Source organism: Vanellus vanellus (genome assembly GCF_965231255.1).
Source record: "Vanellus vanellus genome assembly, chromosome: 3".
Classification (NCBI taxonomy): Eukaryota; Metazoa; Chordata; class Aves; order Charadriiformes; family Charadriidae; genus Vanellus; species Vanellus vanellus.
In genome coordinates, this window is record NC_138907.1 from 100,223,709 (window position 1) to 100,241,488 (window position 17,780).

Here is a 17,780-nt window from a genome sequence, read left to right on the forward strand (position 1 = left end):
TTGCCTGCATGTATGAACACCACAAGAAAAAAAATCTCAAGAGGAACAGTAGTAGGTGATTTACAAGTGTATTATTGCAGCAACCGTCTATTTCATTACAATAAATACTAAGTTAGTAGTCATTGTGCTAAGTACTAAGAAAGAATCTCACATAAGGGTGTTGTGTGGTAGACTGTCTGCTCTTGAGGTCCCACAAATGAAGTTTTAATGGCTTGAGATGAGTTAAGCATCTTTTGTTTACTCTCAAGTTCGTTACTAAGTTGTCTGTTGGGGGAAAATCCTGGATAAATATAACCTATAGTAAATGTATACTTAAAGCTAAATTCTAATTAAAATCAATTTTATTTACTCCAGCTGTAGAAACTTTAATTGCATAATAGCTTTAATTCTGTAATGTGGGGCCGTGGGAGCTGCTACTCCTGGAGGTGCAGCTTGGCATTCCCGGGCAGAGATGACCTCTTCCCCTCGGGACCGCCAGGCACTTCCCGCGCTCTCTCCAGCTGTGCACGGCCGCCACGGGCAGACATTTTCCGCGCACTGTGTAGGCAGCCGTGCCGGATTGCTGATGCTCCGATCCCATCCTCGGCGAGAGATGCTGTCTGGTAGCTCCAGCACAGGCACGGCACTGATGCCGGCGCCCCGTTAGCAGAGCACCTCCCGGCACCCCGCGGAGAGCTGGCGGACCGAGGAGCACGGGGAGAGCGGCGGAGCTCGGTGAAGGCAACCCGTGCTCCTCGGGGCCGCCGGGGCGGGAGAGGAGCGGGCAGCGCCGGGCGAGGGGCGGGCGAGCGGCGGGCGTGCGCCGGGCGAGCGGCGCCGCCTCGGCCCAGCCCGCGGCTTCAGCACCGCGGACAGCGACCGCCGGCCGGGAGAGGTGGGGCGAGGCGGGCGCACGGACAGACAGACACGGAGTGACAGCGGACGCACAGCCACGGTCACACACAGGGACACCGCCACGGCCACAGTGCAGGCGCGGGCATAGGCACCGAGGCCCACGGAGAGACACGGGCGTGCAGACGCATAGACGCACAGTGGGACACGCGTGCACCCGCAGGCACCGGGGGCACAAACCCACGCGCGCACAGACGCAGTGATACACGCACACAGACAGACACAACACGCTCCTGCGCAGCCCACTCCCACACACGCCTTCACACGCAGGGCGACACAGGCGCTCGCGCTCCCACAGACGCCCCCCCACGGGCACAGCCGCGGTCAGACACGCGGCCACACGGCGGCGGGGGCACACGCGCGCACACCTGCACACACTGACACGCAGGAAATACACTGTGCACGGAGGTGTGCACACACATATCACGCGTGCTCACATTCCCACTGACAGGAACAGACGCACAAAGGCACACACGCAGAGTTGCACACACACCTGTGTGCACACGCGCACACACAAAGACACACAGGCAAATGCACACATACACACAGACACACACATAGACACAAAGACACACACACAGAGTGACACAAAGACACACAGACACACACACATGCGGACACACACACAGGCACACACATAGACACAGAGACACACACAGATACGGACACATAGAGACAGCCACAGATACAAACAGGCGTGCAGACACACCAACACACAGAGACACACAGAGACACACATGCACACGCACAGACACCTGCGCATGCAGATGTGCACAGACGCATGCACACACAGACAGACACACAGACATAGACACACAGACACAGAGACACACTGACACACATAGACACAGACACACAAACACATGCACACACAGGCACACACACAGCAAGACACACACGCATACGCGCACACACACAGACACACACAGAAACACAAAGACACACACAGAGACACAGACACATGCACACACGCACACGCGCGCACACACACACACACAGACACACGCACGATCCTTCACGCGCGCCCCCCACCCCGTGCCCGCCCCCCACCGGCCACAGCCAATGGCGCGGCGACTCTCCCTCCGGCCCCCCCTCTCCCCGCCCCCGGCGGGGCGCAGCCACCAATGGGAGAAGCGGGGGGCGGGACGATCCTCGCCCCGCCTCCCTAGTTAAGGCCGCCGGTGGGAGAGGGTCGGTTACTGGGTGGGGGGGAGAAGAGAGAGGGGAGGGGGGGAAAAAGGTTCGCGCACGCCCCAGCCCCCGCCCCGTGAGGGGAAGGCGGAGGCAGAGGCGGCGCCAGTGCCGGTCCCGCCGAGGGCAGGGCCGGGCAGCGCCCCGCCGCGGGAGTGGCGGCCGGCGTGAAGCGAGGCGAGGCGGGGCGGCGCACCGCACCTGCCAGCCGCGGGGCGCTGAGGGAGGGAGGGAGGGGGGCGGGGGCCGGGGCCGGCCGCCGGGCGACCAGGAGGCGGCCGGAGGCGCGGAGAAACAAGCCGGTGACCGCGCAGCCCGCCCCGGCGTGCCCAGGCGCCGCGGCCCCGAGGCGATGGAGCAGGAGAAGTACCTGCCCGAGCTGATGGCAGAGAAGGACAGCCTGGATCCCTCCTTTGTTCACGCCATGCGTCTCCTGGCCGACGGTAAGCCTCCGCTTCCCCCCGCCGTCCCCGCCGCGGCCCACGGTCGCCCCCAGTCGGGAGGTCGCCCTTTGGGTCCGTGGCCCCGTCCGGGCTCCGGGGATGGAGCTCAGGTCTCCGTGTGGGGCGTCGGGCCGGGCCGGCCGTCGGTACGGCCGCTCCGCCGAGTGGGGTCTTGGCCACGCGTGGAGGTGGGGAGGCGCGGAGCGAGGGGCCGGGCAGCGGCGGTTGTGCGCGCGCCCCAGGAGCCTGCCCCGGACCCGGGAGCCCGTCCGACAGCGTCGGCTTCGCTCCCCGCGTTGGGCAATGCCCTTCGGTGGCGGTTGGTTCGCCTGTGCTGCGGTTCCTTAGGCTCGGCGGGGGAGGGATAAGGGGGGGGGGGGGGGGGAGGGGGGGGAAAGAGAGAGTGCTTCCACGGTTCCCGGTTTTATTCGCATACAGATGCTGATTTCTCATTAAACTCGTTACATCTCGTTTCTCATGCTTAAGTAATAAGGTTTGTGTGGTAATGCTGTTATGCCTGTTATGCCGTTAATGTGGCACTGTTTTAGTTGGCTACGCAATGTCAGGCATTGATTGGAGATGGCTTATCAGTTTCGTGACACTGTTTCATCCAGGACATGATGGTTTTCTCTGGCTTTTGTATGGTGATCCAGAATATGCTGCTTGTAACGTTTTCTGGTTCATTGTAATTCACTCTGCTTTCCTTGCTTTAGTTGAGCAAGTTCAACTGGAGAGTCTTTAAAAAGTTTATAATTTAGTCTCTCTTAATAACTGCTCAATGTAGTTATTGAGCGCAGGCCTTGTGGTACAGCATTTCAACTTTTGCAGAAGTGTAATCCAGTAAGATCCCCTAATACTTCTGTTTCTTCTGAGGTATATAATATTCACTTTAAAAATCCCTGTTAAACTTGGAACCTAATGTCAGAAAGAAGTAGTAAAAAATGATGCATAAATCAAAACAACCTATCAAGCCCTTAAATAAGACTAAGGCAAAGAAATGTATGGTTAGGCCCCTGAGAGAGTCACAAATTCGAATAAACTCACATTCAGATGTGGTGAATATTTTCCAAAGTTCTGTTATGTCTTAAGGAAAATCATAATTGGTTAAAACTTAAAATGACAGCAGTAAATGTCTTTGTCAGCAGAATTTATATTGTCTTTCCTTAATATATGTTCTATTGATTTGAATGAAGACACTGAGTCTACTTTTTGTTAGAGTGCTCCTGTTTGATAGCTTGGAAATTCGGTATTAATACCGACACATTTAGTACACTTTTGTCATAGCTACCTGCTGAAGAGGCAGCCATGCTACTTTTTGCAGTTGTTTTTCTAATAAACATAAGATAAACAAAGTCCTTATTTCTTAGAGGGATATATTTTTTTTGCACCTTGCAGTTTGATCTTTTCCCAGAGGGGGGAGGTATCTACTGAGAGTGTGTGCCTATGCATGGGAAAGAAAGGAAGGCATGAAGGACAAAATCAAAAGCGTGCAAAGTAAAGTTAAAAAAAGGAAAATAGGTGTTTCTAGGCATCAAGTCCATGTGGAAATGGCATTTTGGACAACTGTGAGATGGAATACATGATTAGCTTTCTCGTTCCTTCTTAGTATAACTAGGACTACATATATTTCAGTGGATTTTTAAAAGATGAAGGTGAATTGTCTGTAGGGAATGCTAATGTCAGATTCACACCAGATACCTGGCATTATCCTTCAAAACACCATCTGTCAAGCTTTCTAGAGATTCGTTTTAGAGTCTAACATATGATGACTGTTAAAACACTTTCATCAAGGTAAGAGTATAACTACTTAAGGAAACGAGAACTAATGCACTGGTTGCTGATGGGTATAAATGGAAAGAAAACGTATAGAACTGGCAGAAATTTTGTTGGGTGCCAGAAGAACATGGGACAGTAGTGCAAGGGTCTCTGTAATACTGTATTTCTAGGATATGTTCGCGATGAAGCATGCTTCCAGGCTGGATTTCTGTTCTTTAAAATATGTGATCAGTTACAAACATAACACCCAGCTGCTATTGTTATTTTTATGGTTATACTAAGCTTTTTTGATTGCCAGTATATTTTGTATAAAGTGCGTGAGTGTAGATTTGAAGGGTTTTGCTTCAGACTTGAGACCCTCAAGCATTCGCTCTTACTTGAAAGTGCCGTGATTTTTCATGTCAGTTGCTAGAACCTGAGGTTGAGAAGAGACATGCTGCTGTGTGAAACTGCAGAAGGACATACAAGTGATAAGCATTCCAGAAATACGGTTTCCAATTATGATGCTGGATTTACTTGTAAAGATAAGACCTCATGTTTTTCCCCATAATGTTTTTTTTGTTTGTTTGTTTGCTTGATTTTTTTGTTGTTGTTGTTTGTATGTTTTGGTGTACTTATTTTTAAAACAACAAATTACTTGTGTTTTTAATATGTAGGTCTGTGTCCTACAACTTGACCTGTGTCAGATGCATACTTGAATCGGCAGCTATTTAGCCCTCACTGCTGAGGGATGAATAGAAATTATTTTAGTCCTTATCTGGGTTAGAGCCTCTATGGTGCAATGTGTGGTGAAACCCACAGAAAAGGGACATTTCCCATGGCAGAGAATTTGCATACTTACCAAACAACACAAAGAAAGGTGAGAAAAAAGGTATTAGTGCTTCTTAGATACAGAATGTGAAGGCATAAATCAAATAATTTCTCTAAAAATCGCCAGGGGAGTCTGTGGTGGGTTCTGAATATGAACCCAGTCTCTAAACAACTAATCTAGTGCCTTAATCAGAAGATACTTTGCTTCTCCCTGGGTCATTACCTGTTTCATATAGGAGTAGCTACACGATTATCACGCTATAGAAGTGGAAAAGCCATTTGTAACTCATCTGTTAGAAGAACTTGTGAAGTGTGAATGGTTGGTGATATTTACATCAATCTGGTTTATCCAAACTCTTGCAAAATGCAATGGATGTATTTATTCTAATAATATAATCTATTCAGCAACAAAAACAAAAGACCTCTTTTAATTGTAATAGGGATTTGCCTATTCCTTAGAGTTCAGCTACCTATCTGGCTTTTCTGTATTAACGGAACTATTTCGTGTACCAGGCTGTTATAACAGCTGGATAAATCACTGTTTCATAGATGGTTTTAAATTATTTTATTGTAAACTGGTTACAGGTAGTTATTTCCTTAGGTAAGTTTGTACTGTAAGGAGACACCCTGATCAATATATGAGGTCAGATAATGCTTGCTCAGTTGAAAAATGTGAAAAACGAAAAGCATGTTCTTGAGCAGTACTTTTTGTACCTAACTTGTGCTTATGCCACAGCACACTCTAAAGCTCCAGTGAGAATTGAGAGCTGCTCTCTTCTAGCACTGCCTTCTGTGGTAGCTAATGAGCTGCTTGTGTGTTGTTTTTGCATGTATGTAAATATTCATTGCTTGTGTAATATGTCTATGATTATGAATATAAAAGTGAGTATGTGAATTAGAAAGTTACAACTGGCTGGAATGGTTTGGTAGTTCAAAACTTGTTTTATATCAGCGTTATTTTTAATAAGCTAAACTGTCAGCTAATTGTCTACATACTTTCTGGGAAAAGCAAATTTTATATATGTGTGTGGCTTTGGAGTATCTTGTATAGTATATTTTTAAAGACAGCTACGGTGTTATAATAGAAGCATAAAAGAAAAAGACCTATTCGAAAGAGCTGGCCAAAGTAAGAGCCTCTCTCCCCATGGAAATATCAGCATTACTTGGGTAATGAGGTAGCTAATTTCTCTCTATGTAATGACAGTACAATTGACCTCAGACTTTCAATTGGCATTCTGAAGGCAATGAGAATCAGGCCTTTAACTTTAATCTTGAGTTAAGTCCCTAGATTATTCCACGTGGCATAGCATGAGTTTGTTAAACCTCCAGTCGTGTCAATTAGACTCATATAGCTCAGCATCATAAAGCTCCTTGTAGGACAGGGCATGATTATTCAAAAGGTATATAATTACCTAGCTTTTACACTCAATGAGCATTAGTACAGTCTTTCATACAAGCCTGCAGTAATTGTTCTAGCTAGTGTGAAAACTGTTGATGTAATGCAAATTCATTTTGTCTTATGTTCAGGATTTCAACTTATTTATTGGCTTATGTGGGTTTTGGATTTCTTTGGACTCTTGAAGGTTCATCTGCTTTTCATACAGAAAGGCAGATTTGGTTCATAAGTATGTTTCTATTAAAAACCTGGGGCAATAATAAGGTCGATATATGAAAATTATTTGTCTCGCCAATACAGAATATGACAATCATATCCTTAGCCCTAGGTGTGAAAGGCTGTTAGTCAAGCCTGTGACCTGCTAAAGCCAGGCCCCTGATACTTTTTAATTTTTACCAAATTTCCCACTGAAATCTACTTGTGAAAATATACTTGCAAATTTATTAGTTTACTCTGTCTAAACAAGCCTTTGGATTAAAATAAGATTAATGTAAAATGTTAATGTAATGTAAATTCATACATTAATATTAACCTGTGAGCGGTCACTTTTCTGCTTATCGTTTCTTTTTTTCCTGATGTTTACATCAGATGAGAAGAAAAACTATTTGGTGAACACTATTTTTTTTATATTAATCGTCATTTACTTTGCTGTCCCAAGAAATGCAGTGTAAATAACTGGAAGATTGACTCGGGAAACACGCTAATGTTTAGAGCATGTATTTTAGGTATCTTGGTTTCATTAGAAACTAGATTTATATATCTATCATTTTGATTCTTTTCAATAAAAAGGAGTAATATCAGTGCAAACTCCAGATGAATACAAGATACTTACGATTTCTATAAAGCAGTGATGTGGTAGGCATTACAGGCTTGGTTCAAAGCTCACTAAAGTTAATGGGAATCCTTCTATTGCTATTAGCGGGCTATCAGGCAGTCCTCACACAAATATAATATATTGACTGATGCAGCTAATATCTTTGTAATAATGAAAATCAGTAGAATATACTGCAGGTTTTAGAACTGATGGATGAGTTTTGCTTTCTTAATGTTGTTTTTTTTTTTAAAGGTAAATAGATTTGGGTTTTATCATGATGTGACAACATGGTATGTGTTCATAATCTTAAGAAGTGCTTTTGCCTTGTAGAATGTAGTGCAGATGAATCCCAGGCGATAACCAGATTTAGGGAAAACAAAATACTGTAAAATGTTAGAATGAATATAACAAAGCAACCTTTGTGTTTATATTGACCCTAAGTTGTTAGTTATAAAAGGTGGGCTTGCTTAAGAGGAGAAAAAGAAATAGATAGGATTAAAAAAAAAAAAAAAACAACACCTCCCTTTCAGACATCTGAAGCAGCTTAGGACCATTTGATCTGTGATCTTAGAAAACGTGTACTTTGAAACACAGTAAATTCTCTTGCAAAGAGGGAACAATATAAATGAGATAACTGAAGGTTAGATTTTGATACCCTTGTATTTAAAAAAAAAAAAAACCACAAAAACCTACTGCTTCACTCTTTAAATGGTGCTGTTTGAATCGGTGGAGCTGCTTAAGGCGCAAATTAGTGCGAATAGCAGAATTTAGTACCAATTGTTTAAAGCAAGGTCAAAGGCATTTGTTGAAGCTTATCTGGATGGCCATAGCCTCATCAACAGAGTGCACTGGTTTTTGGCAATATGAATGTTTTCCTTGGAAGGAAAAGAGAGTTTTTTTATTTGTCCTGGCAATTTCTTTCATACTTAGTAGCCTTTGTGTGTTCATTCAGGGAACACCTACTGTAATTGTCTATCTCTCTTCCTTTATGCCTCAAAGTAGATATTTTTAAACTCAAGAATTTGGAAAATTGATATTTGCAGTCAGTACCAGGAGAAAGCAGAATAACTGGATAGCTGAGTAGAAAATCCCAGTCAACTATTAACTTCCAGAGCACCGATCACCTGTGTAATGTGTAGAATAGAGTGGCCATTCGTAACCAGGAGGTGGCATGATTGGGCTCCACATGCCAAAACAGAGCTTCATATCCTAGCACCTTCTGGGAAAGGGCTACTCTGGCCCAACAGATACATCAAATTCTTGTGCATTGGATGCATGCTTTTATATATACTGGCAACCAGATTTGCTATAGCATGCTGGGCTGTTTAATAGTCAATAAAATCTGATATGATGGGAGGTGGCCAGTGCATAAGACTCCTAAGAAAGGCTGAACATCTACCTAGCCCACCAAAGCAGTGCCATAAGAATAAAACTGATCCTCCATGATAACTGAGGACACAGGTTTCAAGCTCAAAGTATGAGATGTGTTGGGTCATAGTTTAGAATGCACAAATGTATCTGTTGTTTGGTAGTTCCTCTCCAAGCTTTATTAAAATAGGAGTATGTCATGCTTTTCTGTGTCTTGTGGCTGTACCTGAGGCTAAACTGCCTAGATGAGACAATGCTTTCTTGACCTGCAGGGTCACTGCAGTTATCTGGCATTTCAGTTCAGGGTAAGAGTGCCTTTCCAAAAACAAGCAGGTTGTAACTGTTTCAATTTAAATCTCTTTTCTCCAACAAACTGCTGAATTTGAAGGAAAATTCAGTGTCCTCGCGGCTAACCTCAGAATATACATTTTTATTCTAAAACCTTTGAGAATAAATAAATAATAAGAAAAGTATTTACCTCAAGAATTTGAGGTCTGAATAAAGCGTGCATGATAGAAAAAAAAAATGCTGCTTTGCATGCAGATCCTACCTAAGCAATATGAATGTATGCATTCATCTTCTGTTCGCCCTGTGTTTTTCAATTCTTGGGTGGGTATTGTGGCACAGGGTTAGGAATATCAGCACACTGTATAAGAATAAGTGAGGAAGCAGATGTTTTTTTAAAATGAAGTGTGTAAAGTAGGGAACTTTAATGATGCTGCAGTGTAGTCTTTGGCTGTATAAACAAATAAGGACTATGCAGTCTGACCAGAGAAATGTAGAACCTTGACACTCGGGTAAAGGTTTGAGGTGCATAGTATGTGGTGTTTTGACTTGTTTCTTCCTTGTACTCTATACCTTCAATGAATGCCTTCTAAAACTTCCATCTGTAAGATGTAGACTAATGCTGAATTTCATTCTAATCTTTAAGATCTCTATGTGAAAAGAGTTTTATAAGAAATGTGTGTTATTCTTATTACTTTTAATATGAAATTATTCTTTTTAAATTTTCAGGCAAAAATAATCCTGGTTATTACAGTCCTCTGTAAATCCTGTCATATTTTAATTAGAATCCTGCTGGAAATGAGTACAACTATTTCCTTATCCTTTAAAGGACTGGAACTAATAAAAACTATGAAGAAAAATAATCTAAGACTTTCAGCAGATTAAAAACCTCCAAGACACTCCCCCCCTTCCCCCACCTCCTGGAATAATTTATGCCTGTTCCTGATTTTGCAAGTTTTGCTGTTAAAATGGAGGGGTTTTAGTTTGAATACTGAAAAAAATACCAAGTAAAAACTCATAATAATGCTAACATGGTAATATTGAGGATCATCTGCATTTAAATAAGATGATACAAAGTTTTGATGTTCTTATATGGCTGCATGTGATATAACCAAAGACATCTTTAAAACTTCAAATGCTCTGCTGGCACTGGGCATTCCTGTTTGTTCTTCTTGGGTTAGCATGCTCCAAAGCCATGGGGCAGGTCACTCCCACCTTTGAATTTCTCTGCACCTGCTGAAGTGTTCATCAGATACTCTAGCATGTATTTCTTGTTTTAAAGGTTACACAGAAAGATGTAAACCTCAAAAGCTTTTGATTTATAAAATACTTTGAATTCTGGGAATTGATGTAGCTATTGGAAAAAGTAATATTTTGTGCTAGTCTAAAAGATTTGTTAAAATCTGCATTCTTCCTTTTAGGTCTGCTTTGGATCTGGAAAGAAAAGAATTCTGCTACTTTTACAGTAGAGGTAGTTTAGATTTGCTAACTGAAGGCAGGTATGTCTTCAGCAAAACCAAAAGTAGGGCTCAAAGACCATGGCTCACAACCAGTCAACTTTCAAAGAGCAACACTGCGAATTAGAGGAAAAATAGTTTTCCTAGGAGGTGTGAGCACTGGAGAAAGAAAACAAATCCTCACTTGGCATATTCCCCTAGTTTAATGGTCCCTAGGATTCAAATGTACATTTCAAAGCTTTCTTTCAAATGCTTGAAGTTTAAGAATTTGCCATGAAGTCAAGGACTATGTGTGTATGTTTTGAAAGGGTTTTTATGGTGTTGAAAAATTCAGAGTTACCTTCTTACCTCTCATGGTGTAAACTTTTAGGCTCTGTATTTTTGACAATGCAGGCTCATTTTGCTGATTTTTTTTCTGAATATTTCTAAGTAAATTTGTTTCTCGCTTTTTGTCTTTTTTGAGATTGTGGTTAGAACTTATTGGTGTCGTCTGGGGGTTGTGCCATGTATCCTCTGGGGTCAGAGCTGTAACTGGGGAAAGAGTGAGACTGTTTCCTGAATGCTTAGGACTATGCTGACTTGCTGCAGCTGTGAAGCTGGCTCCCTCACTTTACAATTTGCAACTTAAACTGATTTTTTCCCAGTTCTGCTGAAATGAGCAGCACCAAACTCTTAAGTGACTTACTAACTTTTCTGTTGACATTTGAAGGGTAAATTAAGGAATGATAAAGTGAAGGAGAATTCCAAGAGACCTTTCTCCCTCCCTGTCTTCCGATAGCTGTTCAACAGGAAAATGGAGAGTTAATTTTGGTAAATGATGCATATTATCCTGGTGTATCCATAGGCACGTAGAGCTATCTAATAGATTTAGCTTTTGCACAGATACATATTGGCAATTATTTTGCTAATATTTGCATGCAAACTAGCAGGCTTTACTTTGGCCTATTGTAAAATTTGAAAGAACTTTGTCTTCCTACTCATAGATCAAGGTAAATATATGAATGATATGTCCATTTATTGTTATGTTCAAAAGCCATTGACGGGTAATCTGCCATGCTCAATTCTTATATCACGTGGACTCTTTTTCCTAATCCTACGCATTGCTATTTAACAAGAAGATTGTTCTGTCTATGTAAATACACTATTGCAGCATGTCCTGCAAGTGATTCTAACTCTGTTTTATTCGTTAGGGGTCTTCCAGATGCTGTGTTGCAGCTGTTACTGGGGTGGTTTGTTCTTTGCTTGCTGCAACAAGATCAGGTTGTGCAAAATCCTGTAAGAAATGATTTAGTGATCAATGGACAGCAAAGGGGTCCATAGGTCAGCAGGGAATGTGGGAAAACAGATGCTCGTATTACCTATTTTGTTACTTTTCTTTTTCTGGAAGACTAAACTGTGAGGTAACATGGATATACAATAGTTTTTGTTGAGTTATGCATGACAAGAAGGTGTTCATAGAGTACCAGCTTGTTACAATACACAAAACATCTATTCCAGTATGATAATACTCTTGCTGCCCCAAAGTGTATGAATAATCTGAAATGATATGTCTGGTGCAAGGGAGAAGACAAGACTAAGGTTTTTCCCCACTGCTACAAAGATTTAGAGATAATGATTTTTTTTTTTTTTTTTTTAATAAGGAATGTTTGTACTGTCAACTATCCAAATGCTTCTTGTGGTGGAAGTGGAAGATGTTTTCATCAGAAAGCAAAATTGGACCAGCTTAGTTTAGACAGAAAGCATAAGCATGATGTGATTTTTGCACAAAAATTTTTTTTGCATCCAAATACTAAGAAGTCCTTAGTCAGAGATAGATAGAAAATAATTAGAAGCTAATACCAACTTTTGGTTTTCTCATTACAGATGGGAAGGATTGTCCAGATTCTGCTTTTTCAGGCAGCTCTTCCAGCTTGTTCCCTTGCATTGTCTTCCCCTGGTAACTGACACCTCCCCAAGCCTTCCGCTAAGTAGCTAATACAATTAGTGAACTTCCCACCCTTGGCCACTGTCATTCTGTTTTATGCTCTTCTCCTATCCTTAGAAGCTCTGTGAAGAGGAGGGGATATTTTATTTTTTCCATGGAGACTTGAGCTGGGAGTAAAGCTAGCAGCTTCACTGGAGAAGGATGTCAGAAACTTTGAGCAGAAGACATTACGGTGAGGAAAAAGGCAGGTGACTGGATAGTGTATCTTTAGGAAAAAGGAGGATTGGTTGAGGGGGGGCCTCAGAAAGACAGAGCAGAGTACATGGAAGGTGTTGGAATGAAAATTAAATTGGGTACGTTTTTTCCCCCCTTTAAAGCTCAAAATGTTTATCTAAGTAATATACTTCACTTGCTATATACTTTACTTATGCATACAAGCAGATAAATAGTTACTGGGTGTATATATATATATTTGTCCTACAAAAAAAAAGTGATGTCTATAATAAAATAGCAGTAGCATAGTGCACTATCTTATGGAAAAATCCGCACTGCCATCATTTTTTAGGCCGTAACCCTTTGTCCATACCCCAGTGCATGGATAATTCAGTGTAACACTGCTAATGCTGCTTTGAAAAGAAGATGGTATTCTCATGGTGATGAATGCTTCAAGGCTGACTGTTCCAGAAATAGTGACTTCTGTAAGTCTTGCATCCATAGAGATAAACTTACTCAGGTGTTGGAATTTCCAAGCATTCTGATGTGTCCCCCAAATTAAATGTAATTCATCTTCTGACAGAAATGTGGTTCAAAGTACATGAGTATTACCATACCTAGAGTGACTTAACTTCTCAGGCCAAGGATGACATGATGGTGAACATTTTATCCAGGCTTATGTGATTTCACAGAAGAAAGGTTAGGTATGCCAAGGCTATGTTAAGAAAGTGTTCAATTATGGAGTTTGCAACTGATTAGAGCGTAGCAACCTTCAGTGATGTGAGCACCAATTCACAAGCAGAAGACTGTCCTGTGTCTTTAAAACTCACTCTGTGCTGTCCATAAACCAAAACAAAATTTTTTTTAGATTATAACAACAGATTCAAATTGCAAATAGTAAAAAGATTGCATAAAGCATTGGATTTTTAAAAAAGGGGACATGATTGGTAATTCTGAGGTAAGATTGTTTTGCTATAGTATCAGGTTTTATATCTTACTGGCTTGTGTGGTAAAAGAAAACAACTGAATGACTCTAATTGGGTCATTTAAGTTTCAATTAACATTAATTTTATCATGTAATGAATATGTCATTTAAAAATATACGTGCACATTTCATAACAGTTTGGAAGGCTATGTTACAATTTATTTATTGTAAGGCTTTTCTGGCTAGCTTTAGCACTTGTAATATTACTCAATAAAGGGTAATTCACATTCATAGAATCATAGAATTGCTGAGGTTGGAAGGGACCTTTAAGATCATCAAGTCCAACCATTAACCTACCCTGACAAAAAAAAAAATCATTCACTGCTTTAAAACAAAGAAGTGGAGTGAAAATCAGGAAAAGATACAATGCAGTAAGAAAATTTTCCTCCCCTAAATTGCTTAGCAGACTCTACTGTAGTTGACAGAGACATGAAATGTGTGACTTAACTGAGATTTTAGGTAAAACGTTTGTCTTCCTTTTGCTAGCACTGACACGTGTAGATGTGTGCTGCTTGCATCTTGTTTGTGAGGCAAGTATATTCCAGCATAAGCACTGCAGTCTTATTTCCCCCAGTTCTGTAGGTCAGCCTACCTCTTGGAGTATGGTGCTACTCTTCCCTCTCACGTGCTTTTGTTTGTTTCTCAAGACAGCGAGGATTTGACATAGAGAGAAGTGATGCTGCGTGCTTTAGTCTTGTCCCAGCATTGAGCTGGATGAAGACCAGAGCTGGGACTTAAGGATAAATTTAACCAGTTTGACTTAAATGAAATATTGACCACATCTGTCATTCTAAGTCAGATTGTGGTGTTTGCTCACTTTTCTTTCCTTTTATAAATTTAAATCCTGGGGGATAGATTCCTGCATTAGTTTCTGGCAGTGTGAGTCTTACTGCTAACAATTTTTCTTGAATTGTTACCTGCTGACGTTTTCTTCATGATTTGTACCATTTTTTAACAGTATTGAATGTGGATCAGAATCAAACTCCAGAACCATTTTAAGAGGTCTATTTTTATTTTAACAGTATTTTTTTCACTTTTTAAAGTCAGAGTTATTGGCTATTTGAGATCTATCTTAAGCCATACTTCTGTATACATTACTTAAACAAAACCACTGCACTATGGCTTACTACAGAATATCCTGTGTCAGAGCAGATTAATAAAGTAATGGAATTGATATGCAAGATCATATTATGCATAGTAGCATCTTCTCATTAGGTTATTTCAGGAAAGGAAGAACAGTCATCTAGGAAAAAAAAACCAAAAAACAAAACCAAAAACCAACAAGCCAAACAAAGTCTTACAGCTTTATGGTTTGATTTCTCCTGCCCTCTCTTCCCCTTCCATTCCCCATTCAACTTAATCCAAATTTTGCCCATGGCATTCCAGGGAGGTTATTTTTCATATGACAATAACAATGGTGTTTTCCTTTTGTTTGACTTTATTTTTGATATAGGCTATAAAAGCCTTAGTGGTTTCCTCTATGAAAATATTGGTTTGAATTTCAATGGATGTTTCATAATCTGTAATCATGATGGTGTTCATGTATGCCTCTTAGTGTATTTTTTGAGACATCATGATCTTGGAAACTTGGACCAAAATTTTCTTTTGTACCAAGGGCTTTACCTGAAGTGCCTAAAGTGCTTGGCCTTAATGCTTTGCTTTAATATAGCAGGTGAAAATTTATTCTGCCAGCCATGTTGTGATAAGCATTCTTTACAGTGACGCTGTCAGTAGGAGTCCCTGTTTTATGTGAAACCACATTATTTATGGATTTTGCTCCACTGTGTTTTTCCTCAAATTCTGTAACTGCCAGATCTTTCCAGACAGATTTATTGTGACTTTTCACTCAAATTGCCTTGAGAACATCAAGTTTGATATTTGTGTCTCCTATTGAATCCTGTTTATGTATAGTAACACTTTGTTTTCATTACACTGAAAATACAGGAGCTGTTGGCCCTTAAACTGCTGTAGGTGGGCTATTTCAGTACTCTCCAAGATGCTGAGTGGCTATTTTAGTCATGTTTATTTCACAGTAGTTAGAAAATAGAGATTGTTTCATTCAATAATTTCTTTTCATGTTACTCTGTATCTAGATTTGCTTGTTGTGCACTTTGGACAGGAGTGGTCATCACTGTTTGCTTCAGATGGCTGGAAGAGGTGAGATTGTTACACAATTCACTATCCCAAGGCACCTTTGTACCTTTCTATTTGTCTTGTGGGGGCACATAGCTTAGTTACCGTCTCTTTCTTAGTGATCTCTGTTCAATTTACTGTGTTAATTTTTCTCTGGCACATCCTGTATTTGCTTCTTGAGTCTTAACCCAGCTCTCCAACTTTTTCCAGGGATCTCTGGGGATTTGTGTAGTTTATCTAGATTTTATTGTCCTCAGCCTCATAAAAATGGATCTTCCTGGGAGACGCCAATGGGTGCATTATAGCTTGGGATGTTGTTTGCTGCAGCATGTAAGTCTTTTAATTTAACCTCCAGTCTCCTCCCATGTGAGGTTTGGCTTCTTTATAGGGCACCTTCTTGTAGCTACAATCCAAAGTGGATGGACTTATGTGCCAAATTCAAGCTGTTTCATTGAAACCTAATACCAGGTCTTCAAACAGTCTTTTTTCTGAGCATCTTTTCCCAAGGTTGAATTTCAGTTTCTCTCTTACTCCATGATGGTTAGACTTCCTACTATTAAAAAACATGTTCTTCATCCTTAGGTATTATTCACATTGTTCCACATGGAAGCATTCAATCTGCTTTTAAACAGTAAAAAAAATATGAATGGGATTTAGTATTTCTCATTATTTTTAGCAGCTTCATGTTTTCTTTCCTTTGCTTGAATTAAATGAAAATTATTAAAAATGTCAAGAGCTTCTGAAGATAGGTTTTGGGAGCTATGACCTCACTGATATTTTGTAGGGGGGAAAAAAGCCTACTTCAAATTTGTTTGATACTCTTCTCGTGCTATAGAAAGCGCTGAGTTCTGTCAGAGCCTAGGAGTGGTGGAATTAAGTATGACAGTATTTAAGAAGATAATAAATGTCAAATAAAAATAATGAGTTCGGATGTTGCTTAGCTCAGAACAGAAGGCAGAGATAAGAAAACCTGAAGCTTTCTGGTAAAGCTAATAGGAAAAAAACTTGACCTTTTTTAAAAGATGCCACTAAAATTACAGAGATGGAAAGTCAGTGAAAAGCTGGTTATTGAATATCTGTTGTGTCAAACTTGTCAGATATCAGTCCAATGCAGTAAGGAAGAAGCTTATAATTGGACGTTTCAGCAGCATGCATAGGGTTTGCATATAAAGAAAGACTGTGCTAAAAACTGAAGCTGGACTCCAGAGGTAAATGGCTAATATATGCTAAATTGCTGTCCCAAGTAGCTCTTCTCATAGTTGACAGCTTTCTGGGATGATTCTGTTCAGCCTGACCATACACTGGGAAAAGAATTTAACAGTACCATTTATTTTTTTTTTAAAGAAAAATTAATCTGTAGAACAAAATGCTGAATTTTAGCCACACTGTTAAGAGTGACTTTCCTGCTTTGCTAAAGCGAGCTTTCTGTTTGAATTTGAATGTTTGAACTGTTTTCCATTTTTCACATTGCAGTATTTAATACTAGTTTTTATTCTTTTTTAAAAAAAGTCAGAATAACAGAAGGTAGATTCAATCTGGACTTCTTAAGTGGGATATTATACTTTGCTAGTCCACAATACAGTTTGTCAGGGAAAATAAATTGAGCCATGCTTGAACGTAGTGTTTTTTTGCTTTGAGGGTATTTTGTTACTTTCCTGAGCTCAAGCATAAATGTGATTATCTTACAGATACTATTGTGGTATTTCTGTCATCTGAGACAAATTCTTATTTTGAATGAATTTTGATTACAGCTACTTTAAATATTCCCACCCCTTCCGCCAAAGCTGAACTTTAATAATACAAATCTTTCCATATTAGGTGTTTGTTTACAAAATCTCCACTTTGCTGGGTTTTTTTTTTAGTGTGTTCATAAAAAATCTGTATCAGTTCAGCAAAGAATTATATACCTTCACATAGGCATCATGTATTATGCCAAGTGCAAGGTCCTGCACCTGGGTCAGGGCAATATTGCTATAGACTGGGGGATGAATGGGTTGCGAGCAGCCCTGTGGAGAAGGACTTCAGGATACTGGTGGATAAAAAAACTGGACATGAGCCAACAATGTGCGCTCGCAGCCCAGAAGGCCAACCGTA

At 40.9% G+C, this 17,780-nt stretch overlaps 1 protein-coding gene across 1 annotated transcript in view; it reads left to right on the plus strand.

Annotated features, from left to right (window-relative positions):
* Positions 1 to 2,434: 2,434 nt before the first annotated feature.
* The window catches only part of KHDRBS2 (KH RNA binding domain containing, signal transduction associated 2), a gene marked incomplete at both ends in the record, with an annotated part of 410,021 nt that continues 394,675 nt past the window's right edge, over positions 2,435 to 17,780 (plus strand). The window contains one exon of the mRNA XM_082480947.1: positions 2,435 to 2,525. Within this exon, the coding sequence (XP_082337073.1) occupies positions 2,435 to 2,525 (91 nt within the window). The remainder of the gene's footprint in view (positions 2,526 to 17,780) is intronic.